Source organism: Fistularia commersonii, chromosome 30, assembly GCF_037954325.1.
Source record: "Fistularia commersonii isolate RoL2024-O1a breed Wild chromosome 30, RoL_Fcom_v1.0, whole genome shotgun sequence".
In the NCBI taxonomy this organism is placed as follows: domain Eukaryota; kingdom Metazoa; phylum Chordata; class Actinopteri; order Syngnathiformes; family Fistulariidae; genus Fistularia; species Fistularia commersonii.
In genome coordinates this window covers 230,415-255,478 of record NC_141313.1, presented here as the reverse complement: position 1 = coordinate 255,478, position 25,064 = coordinate 230,415, and the positions used below count along the sequence as shown (strand labels likewise).

General features: G+C 56.5%; 1 protein-coding gene across 1 annotated transcript in view; it reads left to right on the top strand.

Moving 5' to 3' along the window:
- Positions 1-19,477, top strand: part of angpt1 (angiopoietin 1) — a 29,436-nt gene extending 9,959 nt beyond the window's left edge. Inside the window, exons 2-9 of the mRNA XM_086178111.1 lie at positions 1,331-1,486; positions 1,782-1,903; positions 2,598-2,830; positions 6,138-6,265; positions 7,529-7,630; positions 8,244-8,410; positions 15,861-15,991; positions 17,799-19,477. Of these exons, the coding sequence (XP_086034237.1) occupies positions 1,331-1,486; positions 1,782-1,903; positions 2,598-2,830; positions 6,138-6,265; positions 7,529-7,630; positions 8,244-8,410; positions 15,861-15,991; positions 17,799-17,962 (1,203 nt within the window). The 3' untranslated portion in view covers positions 17,963-19,477. The remainder of the gene's footprint in view (positions 1-1,330; positions 1,487-1,781; positions 1,904-2,597; positions 2,831-6,137; positions 6,266-7,528; positions 7,631-8,243; positions 8,411-15,860; positions 15,992-17,798) is intronic.
- The last annotated feature ends 5,587 nt before the right edge of the window (positions 19,478-25,064 follow it).

The following is a 25,064-nucleotide window of genomic DNA, read 5'->3' as shown; positions in this document are numbered from 1 at the left end:
GGGTTGCCCGGTAACCCAAACACTTGTCTGCCTGCATGACGGACAGCGCCGCCGCCCCCCTCCAGATCACTTCCCGACGCTCGCCACGAGCCGGCCGGCAGACCCGTCGATACCTGGATTAAGCTGCAGGGAAGCAGCGGGGAAAGCGCTCGGCGGCCGGAGGGGGCGGAGCTTAAAGCCTCGCTGAAAGAAGACCGGGCGGCGTTTGTGAGACCGAGAGGAGAAACAATGGATTGGCTTCGTCGTTAAAAGAAAACAATGCATGGAATTCATGCGTGACCGTTCCTGGTGGCGTTTCATTACGCCTGACCATAGTGGTGAACACACACATACACACACACACACACACACACACACACACACACACACACACACACACACACATCTCGGCAGAAAACGTTCCTATAAACGCCGTTGTTAAATTGGGTTCATAAATCTGCACCCCGGCTGTATTTTATCAATCTGGTTTGTGTTTCGGTCCTCGCCGAGCCGAGGGTCGGCGGCGTCCCCCCGCTGAAGCTCAGCCTCTTGGAAGTGGCGGGGAAAATAACACTTATATCAGCCCCCCAGCGGCAGGACGCGCGGCCCGGGGGAGGCGGCGTGCACGTACAGACGTAGCCGCCGCCTCCGTGTCCGGGTCCGGATATTACTCTCGCTGCCTCATAGGGCTCGGCGTGGCGGCGTGCGCGGCTCAGAGGCCGGACGCCGATTTATAACCATCAACGCCCCGGCGACCCCGAATGTTAGAATTGAATATTTTGACGCTGTTTGACGCTGTTTACCGTGAGAGACGACCTTCAGGGGACGTCGACAATATGAACGAGCAACACAACCTTCTCTGGACTCCTGAGGCTCCGCCGCCGTAAGCGGAACCCGGCCGCCCCGAGGAGAACCTCCAGATCGTCCGCCGGCCCCGCTGAGCATTACAGGCGAAGAACGCTTGCGATATCATCTCGACGTGACCGCGGTCACCGCTGGAAATGCGATCGGGACGGATTTATTTATAAAACAAAAGCGGCTTCTCTCGCCGTACAAGGCCAGGCGGCCGCCCGCCATCCGAGGCGGTCGGAGACGAGAACCCGGGACGGTGGAGTCCATATCCGTCCCGACGTTTGTTTGGGTTTGATCTGCCGACCGCTTCGCAGATAAGGAGGGCGGAAATAGTTTTCTATTTCTTCAAGAAGGTTCGTTCTCCCGCGCTCCCCGAGGGTCCGACCGCAGACGTCCGGTTCCGACGCGCTCGCCCTTCGGATCGCCGTCGGTCAGATGAGGCGTTCCTCGGCGAGGAGACGTTCGTCCGTCACCGACTCCCCGTCTCAATCCTTCTCAGATCGAGAGCTACATCAAAGAGAGCATGAAGACGGAGATGGCGCAGCTGCAGCAGAGCGCCGTGCACAACCACACGGCGGCCATGTTGGAAATGGGCACCAACCTCCTCTCGCAGACGGCCGAGCAGACGAGGAAGCTGACGGACGTGGAGACGCAGGTGAGGATGCCGCCGGCGGGCGCGTCGACCCTCCGGTCGGGTTCGGGTCCGCTCTACGGCGAAGCCCCGCCCCTTCATTCCGCTTCATTTATTCAGAGCCGACCGGGAGGTGATTAAAGTTTGCGAGGTTCTGCGGTTGATCCTTAATCCCTGCAAGTGTTCCCATGTGTGTCTTCGGATTGGAAACGGAGCCTCAGATATTAAACACATTCCTTTGACTTTGCACACGTGTGTGTGTGTGTGTGTGTGTGTGTGCGCGTGCGTGTGTGCGTGCGTGTGCGTGTGCGTGTGGCAGGTTCTGAATCAAACATCCAGGCTGGAGATCCAGCTGCTGGAAAATTCCCTTTCCACCAACAAGCTGGAGAAGGAGCTGATGGTTCAGACCAATGAAATCAACAAGCTGCACGACAAGAACAGGTAACGTCCGGCGGCGGGAGCAGCGCACGTTCCATGTTCTGGAGATGCTTGGACACGACCAGAGGGGGGATGGAGAAGATCTGGGAGGAAGGATGCTGGGGTTGGAGGAGGTGGAGAGGAGGACCAGAGAGGAGGTTTATGTGTGGAGGGAGAGGTGACGGGAGGTCGGCGGCGCGAGAGGAGAGGTCGCAGAGGTCGCAGAGGTCAGGGTTAGACGGAGGCGGACGATTGGCCGGTGAAGAGCGGGAGAAGAGGCCGAGCCCTCGCGGCTTTGGAGGCATTGGCGCCTCCACTTCCCCCGGCTCCTCGGGGAACGGCCCGCTCGTCCGGGACCTTCCTCCGTGATTTACAACAAACAGAACACCGTCCGGGTCCCGGGAGGCTCCTGTGAAGGCGCCGACGGCAGCGACGGATCCAAAGGACGGGCGACATCAGCACTTCTTTGTGGATTCCCGTCATAAGTTAGATACTTTTGGTCTGCGGTCAAACAAGGAACCAAAAGAAGGTGCTACTTGTCGCACAACGACCACGAGCCACCAGCCCGACGCCGTCGTGTTATCAAGAAGGAGGAACGCAAATAAGAAGTCCGTCCACGGCCACCGAAACAAATCTTCTTCCAGGGGACCGAACAATAACACGTTCTCCGTCTTCCATAACAAGTTACTATTGGTCATCTTTATCTCCGTTCCATCAGCCTGCTGGAGCAGAAGATGCTGGAGATGGAGATGCGCCACCACGAGGAGCTGGAGACCCTGAGGCAGGAGAAGGGAAGCCTGCAGGCCCTGGTGGGCAAGCAGAGCGGGGTGATCCAGGAGCTGGAGACCCAGCTGAGCCGGGCCACGGGCAACAGCACCGCCCTGCAGCGGCAGCAGCAGGAGATGATGGACACCGTGCACAACCTGCTCAACCTCTGCTCCAAAGATGGAGGTGGGTGAAGCTTCAGAGGCCTCTCGAGTCACGAGGAGGTCCTTAACCTGGACGGCCGAACGCTCAATAGAAAGCTCCTCATCAGTCAAGAGCAGTACTTCACCATTGATGGCTTCTGCTCTCTCACACTCACACGCACACACACACACACACACACACACACACACACACACACACACACACGCACACACGCAGAACTGGTCAGCAACCTTCTAGTAAACATCCCATGACCTGCTGTTGATGTTTCGTTATTGTCCTGCTCAAATGTTGAGGCGTAAACAGCAGAGGAGGGCGAGTTTAACCTGTTTACGTTCCAGAAGAAGCAGGGAAATGTCTGTTGTTTCTCAGTTTGAACACACACACACACACACACACACACACACACACACACACACACACACACACACACACAACAAGCCGTGCCAGACCGCACTGTGAAAAGGAAAGTTTTGTGGACGATGGAACGCGACGTGTTTAGTAATACTTCAACCTCCGTGTTTTGCTTTCCCTCTTGTTTTTGAGCCCCTTAAGATCTGGACGGGGAGATCCTGCAGACCCCCAAACCCCGAAACCCCCAAACCCAGAGACCCCGAGACCCCCCCGCCCCCCGGAGGGAGCACCGCGGCTCCAGTCGTAGCGGCAAAGCTCTCCGCCGTGTCCCGTAAACCGGCATGACGTCGCTGCTCTCTAACTTCGGTTCGGGCGGCGGCGGCTCGTTGGCGGTTCCCCCGGCTTGTCGCCTCAGGTGTCGGGTCGGACGCGAGGAAAGCCGCATCCCGTCCCTGAAATGATTTCTGAGGTTACCGGTGCCGGGGGACCCCGGAGGAACCCCACGGAGGGGTGACAGCTGGCTGGGGGCTAACCGCTACTAGCGTTTCTTTTTCACATCATCAGCTTAAACTTCGGCCACGTTGAAGGTCCCATCGGCTGATTGGTCCAGAGTCTGAGTGGCGCCTTCGCTGCCGTGCGGTTGGTCTTTCTCTCCTGAGGCGGAGGGGTCAGAGGTCACACCCCCCCCCCCCTGTTCTAGCCCCAGCTTAAATAAGTCACACTCTAATAGCTCCTGCGGGAGGCCCTGTCCAAATGGCGGCGAAGGGGCGGGTAGATCCCGCCATCGTCCGACACCTCGGCCGTGTTTTTCCACTATTTCCTTCCCGGGAGTTTATTTGTCTGGAAAGCCGAGCGCCGTTTCAACTTTCATCGGGACGCCGCTCCGCAGAGAGCTTTCCTCAGACGGGGCTCGGCTTACGCTTCGGACTCACGCCTATCACGCCTGTATGTGGGCCTGCGATGGACAGCTTGTCGGCCGGGGTTAAGCCCCGCCCCTCGACCCTGTGACAGCCGCGATTGGCTCCAGATGGCCGTACATTGAGTAGAGAGCGAGTAAAGCGACTCAAGGCTTTACCGAAATTCCGAGTCGAACTTGAGCGATTGCATAATCCTGACGGAGAAATTCAACTCACACGCAGGAATTAAAAAAGAAATTTCCCCAAACTGTTTTGTTGTCGGCTCACGGCTCCCCTCGGAATCAGGGAAATTCCCCGGAGTGATTGCGATTCCCGATGCCCGGAAAGTTATTTTTGACCGGAGCAGCGAAGCCGCTGGATGCCAGCCGCGTCTAAACCCGATTAGGTTGCGACGAGCCGCGGCGTCATTAACCGTAACCGTGGAAACATTGACGTCTCTCGCCGTCGGATCTGAAAAGGCACCGTATTCCCCGCGGGGTCGCGCCCTCGCATCGGACGAGGCTGCGTTCGTCACTTTGCCCGACGGCAAAGCCGGGCAAAGGGATTTGGCTGAAATTCAAAAAGATTAGTTTCATTCTTCAGCTTCCCGAAAAAGACTCAACAACTAGCCGTCCTCGGGTGACGTCGTTCAGCCCGATGCAACGGGAACGTGGTTTCCAACTCCAGAGACTCAGGAAATGCCCTCGGACGGCTGCGATCGGGCCGCGGCTCCGGAGAAAACAACCAGACGGAAAGTCCGGTTTAAGTCTGAATCAAGACCCGTCACTGTGGAGGCATCTCTGGAGCTAAACGTCGAGGACCTGGTAGCCGTGACGTGCTCGGTGTGCAAAACACCTGCCGCCGTGGAGGACCTTCCTAACCTTCCTCCCCCGAGCGACACCGTCGGGGCGGCGGCGCCCGCCGGCCACCGTGGGAATACGGCCGATGCGCCGCCTCCGTCGGAACGGCCCTCGGCCGCTCTCGGAGGCCGATGGCGGTGGCGGAGGAGGGGCGAGGACTCCGGCTTAGCATCGATTCACCCTCCTCCGCTCCGGCGCTCGAGCTCATTTGGCAACGATAGGGATTTATGCAAACACCCGGCCCCCCTCCTCTGGACCCTGCTGCTCTTTTCACATGAACCCCCCGCTGAATATGAGTCCCCGCTGGACCACAAAATAGTTTTCTGTAAACACGTATCGGGACATAAATAATATTTGGAGATCTGGGCAGCGGCCCGTTGGAGGGAGCCAAGGCCCCGCGGCGGAGGCCGCCTGGGGACCAGGCGCCGCCATTGTGAAATAATTATCCGATCAAACGGCGAAATAAAAGGCCAACGTCTCCGGGGGCGTCTGGGATGTTGGAGCGGCACCTGACGGCTGACGACGTCGACCCGTCGCGGCGGGGGATTCTTGTCGCCGACACTCAATACTATCGCGCCGCAGAGTAAACAACCTGCTTCCCGGAGGGGTCCGGCGTGCAGGACGGGATCCGGGCCGAGGCTCGGGGCCATCAAAGAGGCGACCGGGAGGTCGCCGACACGTTTCACTTTTCGCCGACGTCCCCTTTGGCTCGGCAATCGCATTGATGAAAACAATCGGGCGAAAAGCGACGCGTAGCCCCTTATATGGAGGGGAGACCGACGAATTTCCATCAATATAACGAGGGGCTGGGGAGTAAATACAAACCACATGTTCCAACAGGAACTTGAAATTTATAGCTTGTAGTATTTTGTCCTCGGCCGCTCGCTTGTTTTCAAAACAGCGCCGCTATAATGACCTGCAGATGGAAATGGTCACAGCTGTGCTGTCGGGCCTGAGGACGCCTCCCGGAGCTCCTACAGCCTCCCGTTAACCGCCCTGGCAGAGATCCTCGCAGGGATCCTCGCAGGGATCCTCGCAGGGATCCTCGCAGGGATCCTCGCCCCTCGGGCAGGACGCCGAACCCCCGATTCACCCCCGATGGCCCGGTCGTTGAAATCCAGACTTAAAGAGGATCCCTCTTAAGATCTTAACTCCTGATTCAAGCCGTCCATTTCTTAAAAACGAGCACATCACTCCCTTTTCCATCTTGTGTCCTCGCAGTCGTGCTCAACGGCACCAAGGCCGCGGACGAGGAGAGGAAGTTCCGCGACTGTGCCGACCTCCACCAGGCCGGCTTCCACAAGAACGGCGTCTACAGCATCCAGATCAACGCCCAGGAGACCAGGAGGGTGAGCGGCCGAGCCGTTGCGTCCGCCGCCTCTGTTTTCAGGGAGCGAGCGTTCGGATGTTCGGGGGAAAAAAGGGCGTCAGGCGATCAGGAAACGGGACGTTGGTCTGTGACTGGTGACGGGGATCGTTTCATGGGAGTTAGCTCACGGATCATACCAGCGTGTATGTGGTCGTGCACGCCGGTCTTAATTTGTTTGAGTGAACTAGAAGTTAGTAAAACCAACCCAGGTCTTAAAACTAACCCTGATCTCAAGTGAATCCAGACTTCCCGTTGAGCTTAAACTGGACATCAACCGTATGTACACGGTATTAGTTGGTATACATACATATACATAGATTTTTATACATGCATATATATAAATAACAATCTACACACACATATATGTATGCTTGTCGTCCTTCTTAAAATAATTGTCAGAGTCGGTAAATGATGTCAATGATTTCCTTGCCTGAATTAACTTCTTCTACCTCGACTCAGGTCATCATTTTCAGAACAGGACAATTATGTTTATATATTATATATGAAATGGACGGCTTAAAGCAGTATATTTCTCTGCTTGATTAATATGAACATGTATAATGTATATATCTATATATACATATATAGTATATAAATCCAGTTAATGTCAGTGGTGACGTTGGGATATAATGGATATTAAGAGTGGGGATCGCTGTTAGCCGGGTTTAGCTGCTAGCCATGACATATATTGCGGTGTGTGAGTGTGTGAGTGTGAGAGAGATGTACTGTTTTGAGGGAAAGCGATTCTGTCAGGAGAACTTCCTTAATTGTGGCCAGACCGGGCCGGTGTGTGTTCAGCTGCACGCCCCCCCCCCCCCAAAACAGATCGGGCCGCGGCCCCGCGTTATCAGCTTACACACACTGAGGGCCGAGGTGAAGGGCCACGTTACCCCCAGGTGTGTGCTGGTATGTGCCGGTGTGTGTGTGCGGCCCACTCCTAAACTTTGATCCTCCGGGGAGGGGGGGGCTGGTTAGGACCGTCTCCGGGGGCGACCGGCGAGGGGACGGGGAGGACGGACGGGAACTGGAGCGGGACGTCGAGCGGCCAGAGATGATTCACGGCGCGAGCCGGGAAGAGGAGCGTCCGAGGAGAAGTCGGTCCGAGTGACCCTTCTTCGCTCGCTCGCTCGCTCGGCCGCGGAGGTCGCCGGATCCGTCATGGCGCTCCGCTTTCATCAGGTCCCGAGAAGAACAGTGATACCGACGGTAATGGCGCTGACCCGTGACTCTGCTCCGACTGCAGGTGTACTGCAACATGGAAACGGCCGGCGGCGGCTGGACGGTCATCCAGCGGCGAGAGGACGGCAGCGTGGACTTCCAGAGGACGTGGAAGGAGTACAAGATGGTGAGGCGGAGGAGACGCTCCGAGGTCCTCCGTCGTGACCGCTCGCCGTTTGTCCACGTTAGCGACGCGTTCACTGGTTCACCCGCAGTCAAGAGGTGACCGACATTTTCTGACTCACGGATCCCGGCTCAATGTGGGCGGCTTCCTGCCTGGACCGGGAGTAGCACAGAGAGATAGAAAGCAGGAGAACGATGGAGGCGGAGGTGCTGAGGGTCGGCAGGGACGGGACGGGCACCAAGGACCGACATCAGTAGCCCTGATAGCTACATGCTAAACATTGACGTGATACCGCGGGAGCTTTGATAGTCATAAAAGCAACAACAACGGTGGACGCCTGGTGAGACGCTGTGAGGGGACAAGGGAGAGCCCAGGAACTCAGGAGAAGATACTAGACTACGGTCCGGGTGGGACGGGACGGTAACCTGAGGAGTTCTGGGTTAGGGTTTTTCAGAAAAGTCACCGCCGTTAAGAATCAGGTTTTCAAAAGGTAGAGCCTGCGCCACCTCCGCCACCACCTTCAATGGAACGGTCCACAACGGGCTTCCGTGACACCTCCGATGGAGTCGGTTTCCGGGGCGTGACCGCGAAGGCTAACGGCGTCTTCTGCCGGCAGGGCTTCGGGAGCGCGTCCGCCGAGCACTGGCTGGGGAACGAGTGCGTCTACCAGCTGACCAGCCAGAGGCAGTACGTGCTGCGCGTGGAGCTGACGGACTGGGACGGACTCCAGGCCTTCTCACTGTACGACCGCTTCCAGATCGGCAGCGAGAAGCAGAACTACAGGTACGGCCGCTCCACCTGGAGCCAGATATCTGCGTTTGCTGTTGCATTTTCTACAAGGTTCTGGAGTTCACTCGCTGACCGCTGCAGCGCAGCCGGAGCGGCGGCGTTGTCGTCGCGGTCGCCCGGCAAATATCGCTCTAACACCGAGGCCAAATCCGGGTCATTTAAAAATAATAAATAGAAAGCGCGCCGGACGTTTTGGACGACGCGGCCGGCCTGCAGCCAGGCCCGCTCGCTGCTCCACCAACACGATTTATGGCCTTCCACTGCTGGGAGCTGCAGAACATCTCACGCTTCTCCTCCGACCGGGAATTAGCTTGTGAGTTCTATTGCAGGAAGGTCTTTCAGAACCCATGGGAAGGGGGGGTTCTGAGAGGAGATCACACACACACACACACACACACACATGCTCCATAGTTGCTACGTAGCAACTACTGACAGATGCCATAGCAACCACCTGTTGCAGTGCTTTCAATGCCTGACCACTATTAGCCTGGGGGGGGGGGGGGGTCTGACCCAGAGCTGAAGGTTGTCCAGTATGTGGCCTTCATTGCATTAAATGCTAAATAAAGGGAGCCATCAATGGTTATTTCCCTATTTTGGGACCAATAAACATTAATAAGCATTAATAACATTAATAAACGCTCCTCATTGGCCGGTCTGAAGGTGACACTCTTTATCTCAGGCCTTCACCAAACCCAGCAGAACATTCAACACGCACACGAGAAGGTCGCGGCAGCCGACAGATGAAGTACTTCAACCGCATGCATGAAGTATTCAAAGTACTCCGACGTCCTGGGCTTGTAAATCTGGGTCTTCCGGCGTGGTGGATCGGGTTACGTAAGGAACCACGGACAAATTTGTCCCAATGACACCCGCCGTCCAAGACGACCCCCCGCCACTCCATCATCTCCGCTTCGCAAACTTTCCATCCTGGTTCCTCCTTTGATGCTTTTATTTTGAGGGCTGTGTGTGTGTGTGTGTGTGTGTGTGTGTGTGGCGAGGGGGAGGGCTAATGATAACAGGCCTCAAACTGTGGCAGATGGTTGGCCGCGTCAGACGTGGAAAACGACTGCAGGTTCCAGAGCGGCCCAACGTTCTAAGGTGCTCGACGGTCGGCTGGTTCTCCCTGCTGAGATGTTGATCAAACACACACACACACACACACACATAAACACACACACCCTCGAAAGGAAGATCTGTGTTAATTGGATGAGCGTTACCCCGAACCACAGCAAGGGGGCGCTGCAGCTCCAGTGCGTCCTTTTGTCACATCAAAACAAAACTGAATCGTCATGATTCAAACACACCAATACTTGACCGACACTCCTTAAATCCGACCGCGACTTCAATTGTGCAGTTTTTTTAATGCGTGACAGGGTTGTGAAGCCGGTTCCGTGTATTTCATCCGCCTGAACTCACTTGCTGGTTTGCGCAATCGCGCACTGCTCCAGCGTTCTCCACGCACAACAAAGCTGAACTGGAAATAAATTAAACGCAATTATTTTATTTGCGGTTCAGCCTGGATTTTCTTTAGTGCGCAGAGAACTCTGGTGCAGTGTGCGATTGCGCAAACGCGCAGCTTAGAGGGAACAGTGCTTGGACTGCGAATCCAAGCCATTTTCCTGCCAGTATTGTCGGAGTATTCTGCGGACGAGGAAAGCCACACCTGCAGAAGGTCATACTGGCCGGCTCCAGCGGAACTATAAATAGATGTGTTGTAGCTGATGAAAATGCCGCTGGAGCCGGAGTCACACAACGTTCTCCGTCCTGGACGTTCGCCGGGTTCTCCAGCTTGCGTTCTTCGCTCTGAGAACGCCAGCCGGTGTTTGCGTGCGTTATCAGCAGAGTTTTTCTGGAAAAGAGTCTGCAACAGCAAGCCAGATAAACACTGGCAGAGGCCAACACTGCGCGCACACACACACACACACACACACACACACACACACACACACACACACACACACACACACACACAAAACTCTGGCTTTTCTTCCCTTCAAAACTGTTTAAAAAATGAAGCTGAGCAATTATTTTTAGAAAGCCCCTGGTTTCGTGTGAAATATCTGACGCTGTGGAACAGCGCCCCCTAGGGGGCGGCTCCGGATGTACATGCTCGCTGGATCGGTGCAGACCGGGAGGTTCCGGTGGATTTGCGTGGAGAAGACGGCAGTGAGCGTCACACAGTTTTGCTCCAGCTTAGATGTGGTTTTGCGTTCGGGGCTCTCGTGTGCCCTCCAGCTGAAGGGATCCACACAGCGCTAATGTTTGCTCAGGACTCTAAGGGCTTGTTGCCAAGTCAAGAGGCAGCGGAGTTTCCAAGATTGAACCAAACACCCATTTTCTACCTTGGGAAATAACATTATACACATGAATTTGCCATTCATTCATTCATTCATTCATTGTCTTTACCGCTCATCCCTCCCTGCCATATATCGATCTCATATAACGTATACCGCATATGGCACTCATTTACACAATGTGCTGCGGGATCAACAAAATATTTCAACTTCTGAGCCGTACGTCACATACACATCATTATACATTATACATATTATATATGTATATTATACATATACAAGCATTCACACGGCCCATTGAGACATGAGCCCTCACCCTCTCATCCACACATCTGGGCAATTCAGGGTCTCAGCTGAAGCTCCTGCAGTTGTTTGGACAGTGACAGGAACCCACTGCAGACGTGAGGACAACATAGAGACTGCACACAGAAACCCCCCTGTGGGAATCCAACCAATGAGCTGCTGGTGTTCAGGCGGGGGCGCTAAGCACTGTGTCGCCTTAAAGATACGCAGAGTTCACCATGAACTCGGGCCGCTATAACAGTGTCGACCGTTTCTGTTTTCCCGCTCGATGCGATCGACGTCAGTCCCTTTCAGGGATTACTGTCCTATAAACATGAATAATTACATGGTTATTATAATTTGCAGAAAGAACTTCTTACATGATGGCTTCCAGATCTGGCCGTAATGACAACCACCAGATCAAAACACAGGGCTAATTGCCGTCATTCGTCAGAGAACCTCTGCGGCGAAAAGGAACCGGCTGTCCACGATGAATATCAAAAACAAGCAGAACATTTAAAACAGAAGAAAAAAAAAAAGATTTTTTTTTGGTTCGAGAGAGCCTGAGACTGTTGGAGGTAGCGCCTTCGAAGAGCCAGGACTCCAAACCAAGACAGATTGGGTTTAAAACAGCAAGTCTACGTGGACCGGTGAAGAGGACCGTGCAGACGGGGAACGTGGACGCAGGCAGGAGCAGCCCAGCGAGCGAAGGCTGATCGCCAAGAACACTGGGGAACCACCTGGCAACCAGTTAGGCTCAAAGCGCTGGCTTTTAGGCCCTCGCTGGTTGCCAAGAACCAGGACGGCCACGTGCTCCCGATTGCCCTTCACAAGCCCAACCTTGACCCCCCCACACAACAGGCTCCTGACATCCCATAAAAAAGAAACCCAAACCTGGGCGGGTGGAGGGGGAGACACCTGGCAGGAGGGCCAAAAAGAAAAAAATCTTACCAGAACTTGAGGTGAGGTTTGGAGTCCATCCCTCCTGATGATGGACGTCTGTGGGGAAGAAGCGCTGCCGGGTCCATGTGGTCTTTCTGTTGAGGACGATGGAAGAAGAACCAATAAGGAGACCCAAGACGCCGCACCAAGATGGACACCGAGGCCTCGAAGAGAGTTTACTTGGACCGGGTCCACGCAGGAGCAGGCAGTCCACATAGGAGGGGCGCAGGGCATCTAGTGTACAACGACGAGGGAAGCTCCTTAGGGTCGCGGGCAGCGAGGCAAGAGGCGCTGGTAAACACCAATGAGGGAGAAACGCCGGGCAAGAACAGGAGCCCGATTGGTGACTGGTAGCTCGGCGGAAGGGGCTACTGCTCACCGATGACTGGGAGCCCGGCCGGGGGAAGCATACACCCGTGAGGGAGGTGACAGGTTTGCACCGCCAGGGGATGGTGCAGCGGGGAAGACTGAAAATGGGAATCCAACCAGAACTCAGGAAAAAGAAAGGACAATTCTGTGATCTGTAGTGAGAGCAGGGAGCAAGTGGATGGAGGAAGGACTCTGAGAGGACGGAGGGTTCGTCCCGGCAAGACAGGATACGAGAGTGTGACTGAAAGGAACTCAAGGGAGATCGTGAGGCTGCAGGGAGTGGAGGTACGGAAGATGGAGAAGCTCAAGTCCTAGGGGTCAACAGTGGAACAACGGAGAAACTGAAGAAATGTGTTCAGAGAGGTTGGAGCGTGTCAGGTTTGGGAAGCGATGCGTGATCCAAATGCAAAGACACTCAGGAGGTAAAGGGTTTGAAGGGGTTTAATTTTACAGAGTGGTTGAAGGGAGGGCTGTGCACGGTCCGGGTGGCTGCTGGGGCGTCAGGGCTGAGGAATTGGCCTCAACCCTCACAAGTTTGGGTACAAAGATCCACCAGGAAGGGACGAACGGTGCCAAGGAGGGGCTGCCTGGACCGCCTGGACCGGCTGGGCCGCCCACGGGACTCCGAGAGCGGCGGCGCATCCCCTTTGGACAACCATCTGGCCCCGAACAGCCGGCGGCGAGCTGCTCTTGAGCTCAGCCTGACGAGGCCTCGTGAGCTGCAGGTGTGAGTTGCACCTCAGCTGAAATCATTCTCAATCAGGCTCAGAGCTGTAGAACTGAGGTGAAAGGAGACACGTGACCCCGAGTCCAAACACCACCGGGGGAGGAAAGAGTCAGGAGAGCTGGAGAAGATGGAAGTGAGAGCAGACATGTTGGGTTTGTCTGGTTTGGAGACACTGGGGAGAAGACAGGCAGAGATGAAGATGATAAGGATCAGGAAGGAGTCCATCAGAGGGACAGCGCTGATAGATGTTTGGAGATAAAGTCAAAATAAGGTGGTTCGGACATGAACAGAGGAGGCGTGGAGAAGATCTGTGTGGGAGGACGCTGAGGTGGAGCTGCCAGGCAGAAGGAAGACCAGCTTGGTAGATGGAGGAGAGAAGGACAGGAAGTTAGTTGGAGAGAGAGAAGAGGATGCAGACGAGGGTTGGATGATGGGCTGTGGAGACACCTGAGGAGAGCGTCCAGAAGAAGATTCATTTTCTGGTTTTAAATAGTAATAATAAATAGAGCGAGGGGCCGTCCGTCCCCCCGACCTCAACTTTCCCTGGAAGGGAATTCAGACGAACACATGGCCGTCATCGGATCCCTCACCTGATCCCCACTTTCAGCTGGAATCCACCAGAGCACGTTGACTCCGACCCAAACTCCATCGTGGGGGTTCCTGCGCCGGGTTTGGATTCCGAGCACCAGACCGCCGCTCGCAGGGCGGCCATGTCTACTTGAATGACGTGGGTAAACAAACATGGCCCCTCCTTTTCATCGGCCCTCGGCAGCATTCGTTCGTAGCGGGGAATCACTGGCCGTGAATCAGTGACCCCCCTTCACAGACCCTCCACACACTCTCACGCATGCTGGCCCAGACTAGCCGTGGCCACTGACTCCGGCTACACAAGCTCACAGTCCCAGACCAGCCGTGGCCGTGGTCCGGCCCGGCCCGGCCCGGCCGCTCACTGGCACCAGCCGGCTCTGACCGCTGCCAAATATCCTGCCCGGAATCTTGCAAAGTGACCTGGATGTCGGTCTTTTTTCTCTCCTGTCCGGCTGGCGGCCCGTCCCGCTCCGTGTCGAGGCCCGCGGCTGAAAAACAAAGAACAAAACCAAACCTGAACCTGCACCCGGCGGCGTCTGGTCTCGAGAACCGTGAGCCTCTGCGCTGCGGAGGACGCCCTCCCCGATGCGCCGGGAGGGACATCGCGGATGTTGCCGGGCCGACGGCGACCGCCGTCGCATGTTATGCGCCCACACACACAAGACCGGAATGTGTGCTCAGACCTTATTACATCCCGGCCGGCGCCGGTCCAAATGCCCGGCCGTCATTGGCCGCGGCCGATGAGACGAGTTGGTTCAGCGCCTGTGTGATTCCCCGCTCGAGCCCATCGGTTCCCTTTCCTTTTAATACGCTCGTCTGCGAAGCCACCATTTATACAGCTGTGTAAATACGGGAGTCTTTCAAGTCGAATGGCTTTCCGTCCCGGGGAGACGACCGCTCTTTTTTTCTTCCTCTGAGCGTTTTCCACACCGTTCTCCGGGGCGGCGGGTTCGATCTGCGCCGGGAACAGATTCCTCAGGTTTATTAAAGAATAATACAAAGGATTTTGTTTTTGCCCTGGTAATGTTCTGGGTGGAATGAAGGGCCGGGCGGGGTCGATGGGTCGGGGGGTCGGGGGGGTCGGCCTCACGCCCTTGACCCCCCCGCTGATGAGAAACTGACCTCAGAAAATGCCTTTTGTTTTCGAGCGCGCCAAACAAACCAGATCCTTTGGCCATTGTTCTCCATGTCAGGGATAAGACGAGCCCGTCCGAAGCCCGGGAGCCCGGGAACGGCCGACCGCCGACCCGACCTTCAAATACCGCACTACCATCGCATGCAAATATACGGGCGGTTGAAAAATCCCCAGTTCCAGAACCTTCTCTGCCACAGGGGTGGGCGGCTGCGGCTCGGTCGGTAGAGCCGGCGTCCCCAAACACGAGCTGGGATGTTTTGCGGAATGTATCTGCATCCCAATTTTCTACGGCCCATCTTGCAGCCTAGTTGTCCCAGGACACGTGACGGCCTGGACCACACTCTCCGACGTGGTCCGCATCCGCCCGCGAGCAGGCGTTGGCGCTGTGAGGAACCTTGGACAGATGCCACATCAATGCAGGCGACCTTCTGCCTCAGCCGGTGAGACGGGGACGGCGCACCTGAAAGGCGAATGCGATCCGGCGTAAAGCGCCTTGAGACCTTGAGGTGTGAGAGGGCGCTGGAGCCGGAGAGCTTTCAGACCTGCAGAGCAGAGACCAGAACCAGAACCTGGGTTTACTCATCGGTTCCTCACACTCTGAGACTGAGGAGATGGAGGTCTGAAACGGGCCAACTCTTTTCCTGACGTGCGTGAGACGAGTCTGCGGTCTACCAATGCCCTACCAATGTCCCACCAATGTCCCACCAATGTCCCACCAATGTCCCACCAATGTCCAGTCAATGTCCAGAGGACCCAGATTTTTGCACCGCGAGCTTCGCACGATGGAAAGAAAACTCGGAAACATCCCCGTTCTCTCAGGAGGTTTAAGTGCCTTTGGCGTCTTTCGTTCCGTCCCGACTCTTCGGAGCGAAGCCCCTTGGTCTCCAGGACAGATCTGATTAAGGATGAGAGCATCTCTCTTCCTGCGGCGTCCTGGACGGAGGTCTCTGCTTCTTTGTTTTCCCTCCTCTGTCCGCAGTTGTTTCAGGTGTTCTGACATGTTCTCACTCACGAGTGAAAAAGCAAAGAATCTCCGGACACGCAGATCGCGTTGTGTCTCCGTCCTCGCCTCCCACGTCCCGCCTCATTGTCCCTGTCTTCCGTCAGGCTGTTCCTGAAGAGCCACAGCGGGACGGCGGGCAGGCAGAGCAGCCTGGTGGTCCACGGCGCCGACTTCAGCACCAAGGACATGGACAACGACAACTGCACCTGCAAGTGCGCCCTCATGCTCACCGGCGGTAAGTGTTGCGGTCCCATGTGTTCCTCGGCCCGGCAACGGCACCGCGAAGGCCGGTCGAGACGGTCGGGTTATGGAGCGGGGGGACAGGGGGGACAGGGGGGACAGGGGGCGGGGGTTGGGGGGTGGGGGTGAGGGGGTCCAATATCGAGCCGAGATCTTTACGGAATACAATATCGTCATGGAAACCAGCTGGCCAACACTCGCTCGTCTTGGCCGGATGGACGCTGAAGACAGCAGAATAACAGGGCCGTGACCACAGGGGGTACAGAGGACAGACGGGGACGAGGACAGAGGAGAAGCTGGAAGTTGTCCTCCACTGTGAGGTGCAGGTCCAGGTGCAGGTTCAGGTTCAGGTTCAGGTGCAGGTTCAGGTGCAGGTTCAGGTGCAGGTTCACAGGTTTGGAGAAAGCACTGGAGATTTGATGAAAACGTCCCATCACTGGTCCTCCAGGTGGATCAGAACCTGGACAAACCTGACCCGGTTGGACCCCCCCCCACCCCCCCCACCCCCCAGGCTGTTGCTGCCATGAACAAAACATCCACATGGCTGATTTAAGAGCAGCACTGCCACTCAGGTCTCCTTGAATGCAGCAGCCTGAATGAGTAGCCCTGGGGGATGAGTGGATGGGTGGATGGGGGGGGTAATGGGGGGTGATAACAAACTGCAGAGCCCCCCCCCCCAAATTGCACCTCCAACCACCCCCGCTTTTTAACGAGCCAGTAAACCTCTCTGGCCTTCAAACAGAGGATACTGATCGTAAATCCCTGGGGGGGGGCTGTGCACACTGGATAGTTATGGGGGGGGGTATCTGTGTGTGTGTGTGGGGGTATCTGTGTGTGTGTGTGGGGGGGGGTATCTGTGTGGTCTGCAACTTATCAAGGAGGAGATAGCAGCTCCGAGGTGTTTGGCAGATTTCCCTTTGAAGGCAGGAGGCCTGCAGAGGAAGCTGCTCCTCAGAGAGCTGGAAGAACCTGCTGCACAAGGAGGGCAAGGCTTCCCAGTGGCTTCCCAGTGGCTACCTAGTGGCTTCCCAGCAGCCTCTGCTGACTGGCAGCCGTCCAAAGACCCGCTCCACCCGGCGCCTGAGGCCGAGCCGGAACATCTTCATCCTTTCCCTTGGTTCCAAGATAAAACGTGGCAGGTTCACCTCTGCGGTCCCAGGAATGCATTTCCAGAACCCTGATTTTTTCCCAGGCGTCGCTTCAGCTGTGAAGTCAGTGATGAGCTGCAGGGAATGAGGCGTGTCGGTGCGGAGCTCCGGTCCTGCAAGCGCCGCCTCCGGTCCCGCGACCTGACGCGGTGCGGCCGATAAACAAATCCAGAGCAAAGCCCTGTTTTATTTTCCCAGACGGTTCATCCGGACCGCTCATGAGCCCGGGGGGTTCCGGGGCAAAGCGCCCGCCGGCAGCAAATGCAAAAACAAATTGCCCCTGATTGCAAACATGTCTGTTGAAATGTCACGGCTGCCATGTGTCAGCGCATGTGACACGTGGCGTGCCTCGCACATGTTCTGCTTCCAGATCTGAGCTGGCGGGGGGGCGGACAAGGTGCCATCATTTGGCAGATCCAGCATCTCCCGGTGGGAGGGGGGCAAAGAGCTGTAAATAGAGCGCGAGGCGGCAGGTAGCGGCGCGGCAGAGGACGCCAGATAGCGGACGCCAGATAGCGGACGCCAGATAGCGGGGTCTGACCTTAGCCCCCCCCCCCCCCCCCGCCATTCCAGGAGGACAGAATGATCTTTAAATACAAATATAAAAATTGCTTTGGCCGCACATAAACGCCGCCGTCTGTGTTCTCCGTCCAGGTTGGTGGTTCGACGCCTGCGGCCCCTCCAACCTCAACGGCATGTACTTCAGCCAGGGGCAGCACGTGGGGAAGCTCAACGGCATCAAGTGGCACTACTTCAAGGGCCCCAGCTACTCTCTGAGGGCCACCGCCATGATGATCCGCCCTCTGGACTTCTCCTAGCCCCTCCCCCACGCCTTCCCCGGGACGCCATACCTTTTCTAACCCCCTCACGCCACGAGCCGGGAATCCAAACCTCTTCCAGACCGTCGCCCCGGGGGGGACGGCGTGGAACGTCCCGTCTGTAGGACAGGTGAGGACAGGTGAGGACAGGTGAGGACAGGTGAGTGCAGGCGTGCGGTCGGACGTTGGCGTGATCACGCTTGGACGCCGGGAGGTCAGCGCCGCCGCCGCTGCTCTGCCGGACCGCCTGAAACAGACTGTTCGTGGACACAGACACCGTGACTTTAAGAAACTTTCCACCACACTTGCAACTATCTTATTTTATTTTATTTTGCAATTGGCGGTATTTCCTAATTTTTCTTTTCTGTGTTTATTTTTGGCACTGCTTTTCTCAAGTTGCACCTGGATGGGGGGGGGGTCCCTGAATAGACAGACAGGTGTCAAAGGTCACACTGTGGCGTGTCTGACCCCCCAACTCTGTAATAAAAACTTTTCCATTTTGGTACTTCTTTGTTATGACGACTGTACGCAGACGTCTGAGGTGAGAAGTATTTTACTGTACAGCTTTTCTCTCACGTCAGACTGGACTGTGATTTAACTTGTAAATGCCTGGAGGGGTTGGGGGGGTCTGGGCCCGGGGGTCCCTGGCTGGGTTTTGTTGACTGTTACACACTAGTCGCCCCGGAGTTCAGGACGTGAGGTTGTCATTGGATCGGATTCTGGACCCGGATCCCCCTCCTCCCCCCCGCTATTGGCCGATGACTCTGTCTTCTCCGCCAGCGCTGAGTGTGAGTTATCGCCCGTCCCTGCCGGACGCAGCGAGCGCAGTAACTCAAACGAGAGAGAATACGCGGGTTTATGTATGTAAGTGTGTGTGTGTGTGTGTGTGTGTGTGTGTGTGTGTGTGTGTGTGTGTGTGTGTGTATGTGTGTGTGTGTGTGTGAATGCTCGGTGGGTCACTTTGTCCCGGGGAGTGAAAATGGCGGCCACAGGTGGAAACGGTGTTGACGGTGGAAACGATCGACGTCCGGAGCGTCCGGCGCTGTTTCCCATCAGCGCGGCTGCAAAATCTGAAATAAAACCCAGCAGCTGGATTCTTTTATGAAGCGTGAAATTAATTACCCTCACGATTCACACCGGGGTTTATTTAATAACCCGTCCCCTGGGGGCGGAGGACGGGGGGCTGCTCAGAAGTGCATGTTTGCTAAGAACAACTGGCATCTGGAACTTGTAAAACTACAACTGACATGTTATTTTTAGCGTGCTAATTTTTGCATAATTTAACAAGTGAGTGCGCGCATGTGTGTGTGCGTATGCGTATGTGTGTGTGTGTGTGTGTGCGCTTGAGCGAGCCTTCCCCCGAGCCCCTACACTCCGAGGAGAAGGAGATAATAATGAGGCTTTTATTGTACCTCGTCCGGTCGCAGATTTATTTTTTAGGCCTTTTGTAACCCGGTAAGTGCTTTAGACTTGTTTCTCCTGCTTTGCTAAATAAAAAAGTGACGCTCAAACGTTCAGAATGTGCGTTCAGATGGCGTTTATTCATCTTTTTGAATTCAAATGGGGTGAGATCAGCGCCGCGGTCCTCAGTTCCCGACAAACAACGGTCTGTTTCCCTCCAAAGAGCCGAACCTCCGGGGAAAAGCGAGGAAACACAAAGCGCTTCCAAACTGCTGGCGCGTCCGAGACCTCGGGATGTGGGCTGACGCAGACGAGCCCCTCATTCACGGCGTGATTTACTGGTCTATTTTGAGCAGAGGCGTCTGTTCTGGCGTGCGTGCCGGAGAACGCCGCTGCACGGCCTCGTCGCCAACATCCACGAGCCGGTATTTTCTGGGTCCCGCCGAAAAATTCATGAGCGCAAACAATGATTTTTCTGGAATCCAGAATCTGGAGTTTAGGGGGATCTGATGAAGAAATCTTAAACACGGCAACAAAATACAGATTTCTGACATCCGGAATCATTTTTTTGCTGACGGATTCTCGAACGCAGCGTAGTAATACTGTTTGAAAGGCAGAATCCGGTATTTTCGAGGTTTTGGTGACGAATTCTTGAACGCATGGCCAAAACACAGCTTTGTCAGCGGGTGATGGATGGCCCGGGTGCGAAGCAACACTCAGGGTCGCCCCATAGTTAGCATTCCTGAGTGTAATCAGAAGGTTAAACAAATTACCGCCGCCCCGCAAATACACGGCGTGTCCTTTCAGCGTCTGAACCAACCCGACGCCCGGCCTGGAATGCGTTTGTTGTGGCGGCACGTGAAGAGGATGGTGCGACGGGCCTTTGTCCTTCGCCGCCGCCGTGAAGGTGCGGAGCCGGCGGGCCTCCGTTTTCCAAACATCCGCCCGCCCGGAACCCCTGGCGCCCCGGCTGCTCCTGTGAAACCACCCCTTCTCCTGGACGGAGGGCGGAAGAGGAGCCCCGGGCGCCGCCCAGACAGGCGCCGCCCAGACAGGCGCCGCCCAGATAGGCGCCGCCCAGACAGGCGCCGCCCAGACAGGCGCCCCACGACCGCCGCCGGACCAGACATGCGTAGCAAAGATACGCGTTGCAGCAGGAAGATCGGAGGCCTCCGAGGCCTTCGCATCGCCGCCGTACGCTGCCGCAAAGAGCTTTCCTCAATTACACCCACACTAAGCCCCGCCCCCGATGACCTCATCGACCTCCGGGTTCATGAGGTCGCCCGCCGCGAGCGACCATCCCGTCACAGACCAACATGAGAAACTTTTTACTCGTACATTAGAAGTCCAAAAGCAGGAAGTCAGTGAAGAGGTTTCACCAGCGCCAGTCGCCTGTGGATTCACCCTCTCGTGCACGCCCACGGGCAATGTGGCATTGTCCAAGAACCGGATGAGTGGTTCTGAAGAGGGAACCCAGAACACAGAGAGAAACCAGGCAGGAGCACCGGAGACTCTGCACAGGCAGAGCCGGCGAGGAGAACATGTTTTGGAGAACATGGAGAGAATCCAGACCGGAGAACGCAGACAGAACCGAGTCAGGAGACCACGGAGAACCCGGGCTGGAGAACATGGAGAACCCGGGCTGGAGAACATGGAGAGGGACCCGCGGGGAGAACCCGTCGGTGACCCCGTCTCATCCTGGTCGTTCCTCTTCCCGACCTGTGCAGACCTGGAGATCCAGGCAGGTGGGGCTCAGGTTCTCCCCCGCTGAAGCGCTGATGTAAGGGGTGATCCTGGTGCAGCAGAGCGGCGCAGACAGTAAGCAGGCGGCGTGAGGAAGGAGGACCTGGCAGAGCGCGGCGGCGGGCTCTCCGCTTACAGGGGTCGCCCCGGGGCTGGGGTCAAAGGTCGTGCCGTGGAAACGGGGCGGGGGTGCAAACATGACGCGCCGGCCGGCGGAGGAGTCGGAGCGCCGGCTCCGATTTCTACATTTGATTTGGGAGCGGCGATGGTGTAATCGCCCGCCGGGGCGTTCGGACTGATGAGGTGCGACCGCCGACCCGAGGAGAACCGGCCAAGAGACCCATTTGTTGGACAGATTTATGTTCAACCCCCTTTTCACCAAACCTCCGGGACGTCGTTCACCTGGAAAGGGTGAGTAGCCGGAGGCTGCGACGGGGGCTCGCTAGCGCTAGCAGGCTGACGTCATGAAAGTAGCCGGCGCGTGTTTGTTTTCGCCTCGTCGGCCTCTGAAAGATGGAGGTCGGAGAGGAGGAAGAGGAAGTGGCCGTCAGCAGGGGGCGGGGCTTAGACCGAGAGGCCGGCGAAACTTGAGTGAAACGTGCGACCTTCCTCCGGGGAGAACTGGACCTGGTCGACGGTTCGACAGAGCCGCCACAAGGGAAGATCTGCCGCTTTGCCTCAAAGCAAGAAGCTCCGCGTCCCCACTCGGACAGGAGGACGTCTCCATGTTCTCCCGTCTTCTCTGCCCGGGCTTCTTCTGGGTTCTCCTGGCATCCGGAGGCTCACCGGAGACCGGCGGCGGTCGGCACGCTGGAAGGACGGGGCCAACGGCTGGATGCGCGTCAACCGCAGGAAGGAGTGAGCGAACGGCGGCGAGTCTCCGTGCAACACGGGAACGCACGTCTCTACATGAGGTGCGAGAGAGCGAAGCCCAAGTGAAGCTGATTCTTGACGAACGACCCAATGAATGAATGAATACTGTCGCCGTCAGAGTGTCGGAACCGGGCCGACCGCCAGATGGCGCCCTCCTGCCGCCGGCGAGCCAGCGTGAAGCAGGGTCACGGTCACGGCGGGCTGTAAACACCGGCCTCCTCCTGCTCTGTCACATCCTCTTCCTCCTCTTCATCACCTCCGGCGCCGCGGTGAAACCCCGGCCCATCAGTCCACATCGGGACCGTTAACCCGTCATCCGGTTTGTCTGGCTCCGCCGGCCATCTCAGTCATCCTGTCCGCCGCTCCGCAGGGGACGTGTCCTCCGCACACACACACACACACACACACAAAACACACACACACACACACACACACACACACGTGTCGAGTGAGTTTTCATTCACCGCCGATCCCCATCCCTATTTATCAGGGCCAAACAACAACCCAAGGCTCCTCGGAAGGAAGTATTAGTGGAGGATGTGGAGGTTTACTTTTCCCAGGCCGGGCTGGAGGAGGGTGGAAGGGGAGGAGCTCAGGACGAGGGCCGGAGGGTGGAAGAGGAGACGAGGGCTGGAGGAAGCGAGGAGGGGTGGAGGCTTCGGTGTGACAGGCAGCTGGAATGCACTGCTGGAGATTTGAAGTGGCGGTCGGGCGCCGTTCCTGCCTCGGTTCTGTGCGTGTTCTCGCCACGTTCTCCCATGAACGCTCGGATGATTGACAGCTGCCGCATCCTCGGTTCGGCCCCGCCTCCGGCCTCAGCGTCAGCTGTGACCCGCTCCGCCGGTTCAATCCGGTTAAAAGTCACCGGGGTCACGCTTTTTCACTACTTTTCCGCGTGAAAATGAGCCTCCTGCATTGCTTATGTTGGGACTGAGTGCTCTGCGTAGCTAATAGAGGACATTTGCAGTGGTTACTTACTCTGGTGACTCGTCAGCAGCTCCATCCTGCAGGCGGGGGGGCGGCAGCTGCTGCTGGAAGCGTTTGGAATCAGACCCGAGAAAAAACACATCTTAGAGACAATTCTGTGATCTAAAAATGTACCATTGTAGCATTACCTTCCTTACCTGCCCTACCAACGGGAGGGTCGGGAACGCTAGAGGTTGAGGTTTGATCTGCTGACCTGACGGGCTCACATGGGGTGGTGGAGAGGAAGAGGAGAGGAAAAGGAAGAGGAGGAGGAGAGGAGGAGGAAGAGGAGAGGAAGAGGAAGAGGAAGAGGAAGAGGAAGAGGAGGAGGAAGAGGAAGAGGAGAGGAGGAGGAAGAGGAAGAGGAGATCCGCTGATGCTTGGTAGAAAGGTCTGCCAAGCAAAACGGTTTTAAAGCAGCGTCTGTCGGTAAACGGCGGCAGCAGGAGCGGCGCTGATGTCGATAAGCAGCCGGACACACAGGTGCGTCCCGTCCCGTCCCGTCCGTCCCGTCCGGATCTCCCGGACCACCCGGTCCACTTGGCCTCAGCTCTGACTGGGACTCCACGGGGAACGATGCGAGAACTTCCACCGGCTGTTTCCACACACACATTCCTGCAGACGTTGTGACGGAGACGCGTGTCCGGGGTTCAGATCTCGCCCTCCTCACACCCCGACCGCAGGGCGACCTCTGCTGGCGAAGACTCGTCCTCGCAGCCAAACATCCGGCACTTGCACCTCAGTCTTGTCTGCTGAAATCAATGAATCTTGTGGGGGAAAAGGTCTGCGGAGAAGATGGACCTCTTCTGATCCTCAGGATTTTGCAGCTTGATGCCCACCTCACGCTGCGGGCGGCGCACGAGGACCTCGGGGAGGGTTAGCGGGCACCGCCGGACCAGATGTGCCTGAACAAGAAGAGCTTTTCTAAAACTAACTTTGCCAGTTAGTTTCGCGTTTGCGTAGAGAAACATGAAGCACGAAGAGACTCAAAGATCTGGCGGTCTTCGAGGCGATCACCGGTCCACCCGTCCGCCACGGCCGCTCCTCTGCACCCCCGGCAGACTTTGCAAAATTTAAGCTCCCTGAATGTCATGTCCCGAGACACATTCTTTCATTCAGCCATATTGGTGACGGCGTCCTTGTCCGGCCTGTCGGGTTTCCTTTCAGCAAGAGTGCTTCTCAACCGCCGCCCGCCACCTCTGCTGGCACGGACAACCGCACGCTCTCTCGGAAACCACGCGCCCGTCTGGCGGCGATCAAATCTAAAACATTTTTTGAAGTACGCAAAAGTAAACCGCACTTCTCCCTGACGTCCGACTTGGCCCTCGATGACCGACCACGTCACATTCGCCCCTCGCTGCCTTCACTCCACCGCTATGTTTGGTTTCTCCGACGTGGCTGAGGGCTTCTTCTTCTTCTTCCAGAGTGAAGTGAAAATTGTTTACGGGTCACCTGTCAATCAAACACGCGAGGGCACCCCCTCATTTGCTACGGCGGGGGAATTTATCGCCAGACTAAAATCTCAGATATCCTGTGGGTAAATATCTAGTTTCTAATTCCCCCAGTTGTCTTATTTTCAAATGGAAGCTGATTTTCCGTCACATTTCCAAACACGTTTACTTTCTGTTTTCTGTCCTTTCTGAGAAGAAAAGTCAGTCCTGCCGAGCCGCCTGGAGTCGCCATGCACGCCTTCCTGACGTCACGCTCAGATTATCACCGAGCTCCTCAGCTGCTTTGTCAAAGAGCGTCGGACCGCTAGGAACGCGTCAGTCTGGGTTCGGCCTCGTTCCGCTGGCTTCTGTCCCCGTGTTCTCCCCGTGTTCTCCCCATGTTCTCCCCGTGTTCTCCCCGTGTTCTCCCCATGTTCTCCCCGTGTTTTCCCCGTGTTCTCCCCATGTTCTCCTTGTGTTCTCCCCGTGTTCTCCCCATGTTCTCCCCATGTTCTCCCTGTGTTCTCCCCGTGTTCTCCCTGTGTTCTCCCCATGTTCTCCCCGTGTTCTCCCCGTGTCTGCGCAGGGTTCCGTCGGGTTCTCCGCTTTCCTCCCACACTCATTAAACATACAGAGGTTTGGTTGGGAGTCCAGAACCCCGGCACGTCCCTCACATTTACACCTACCTT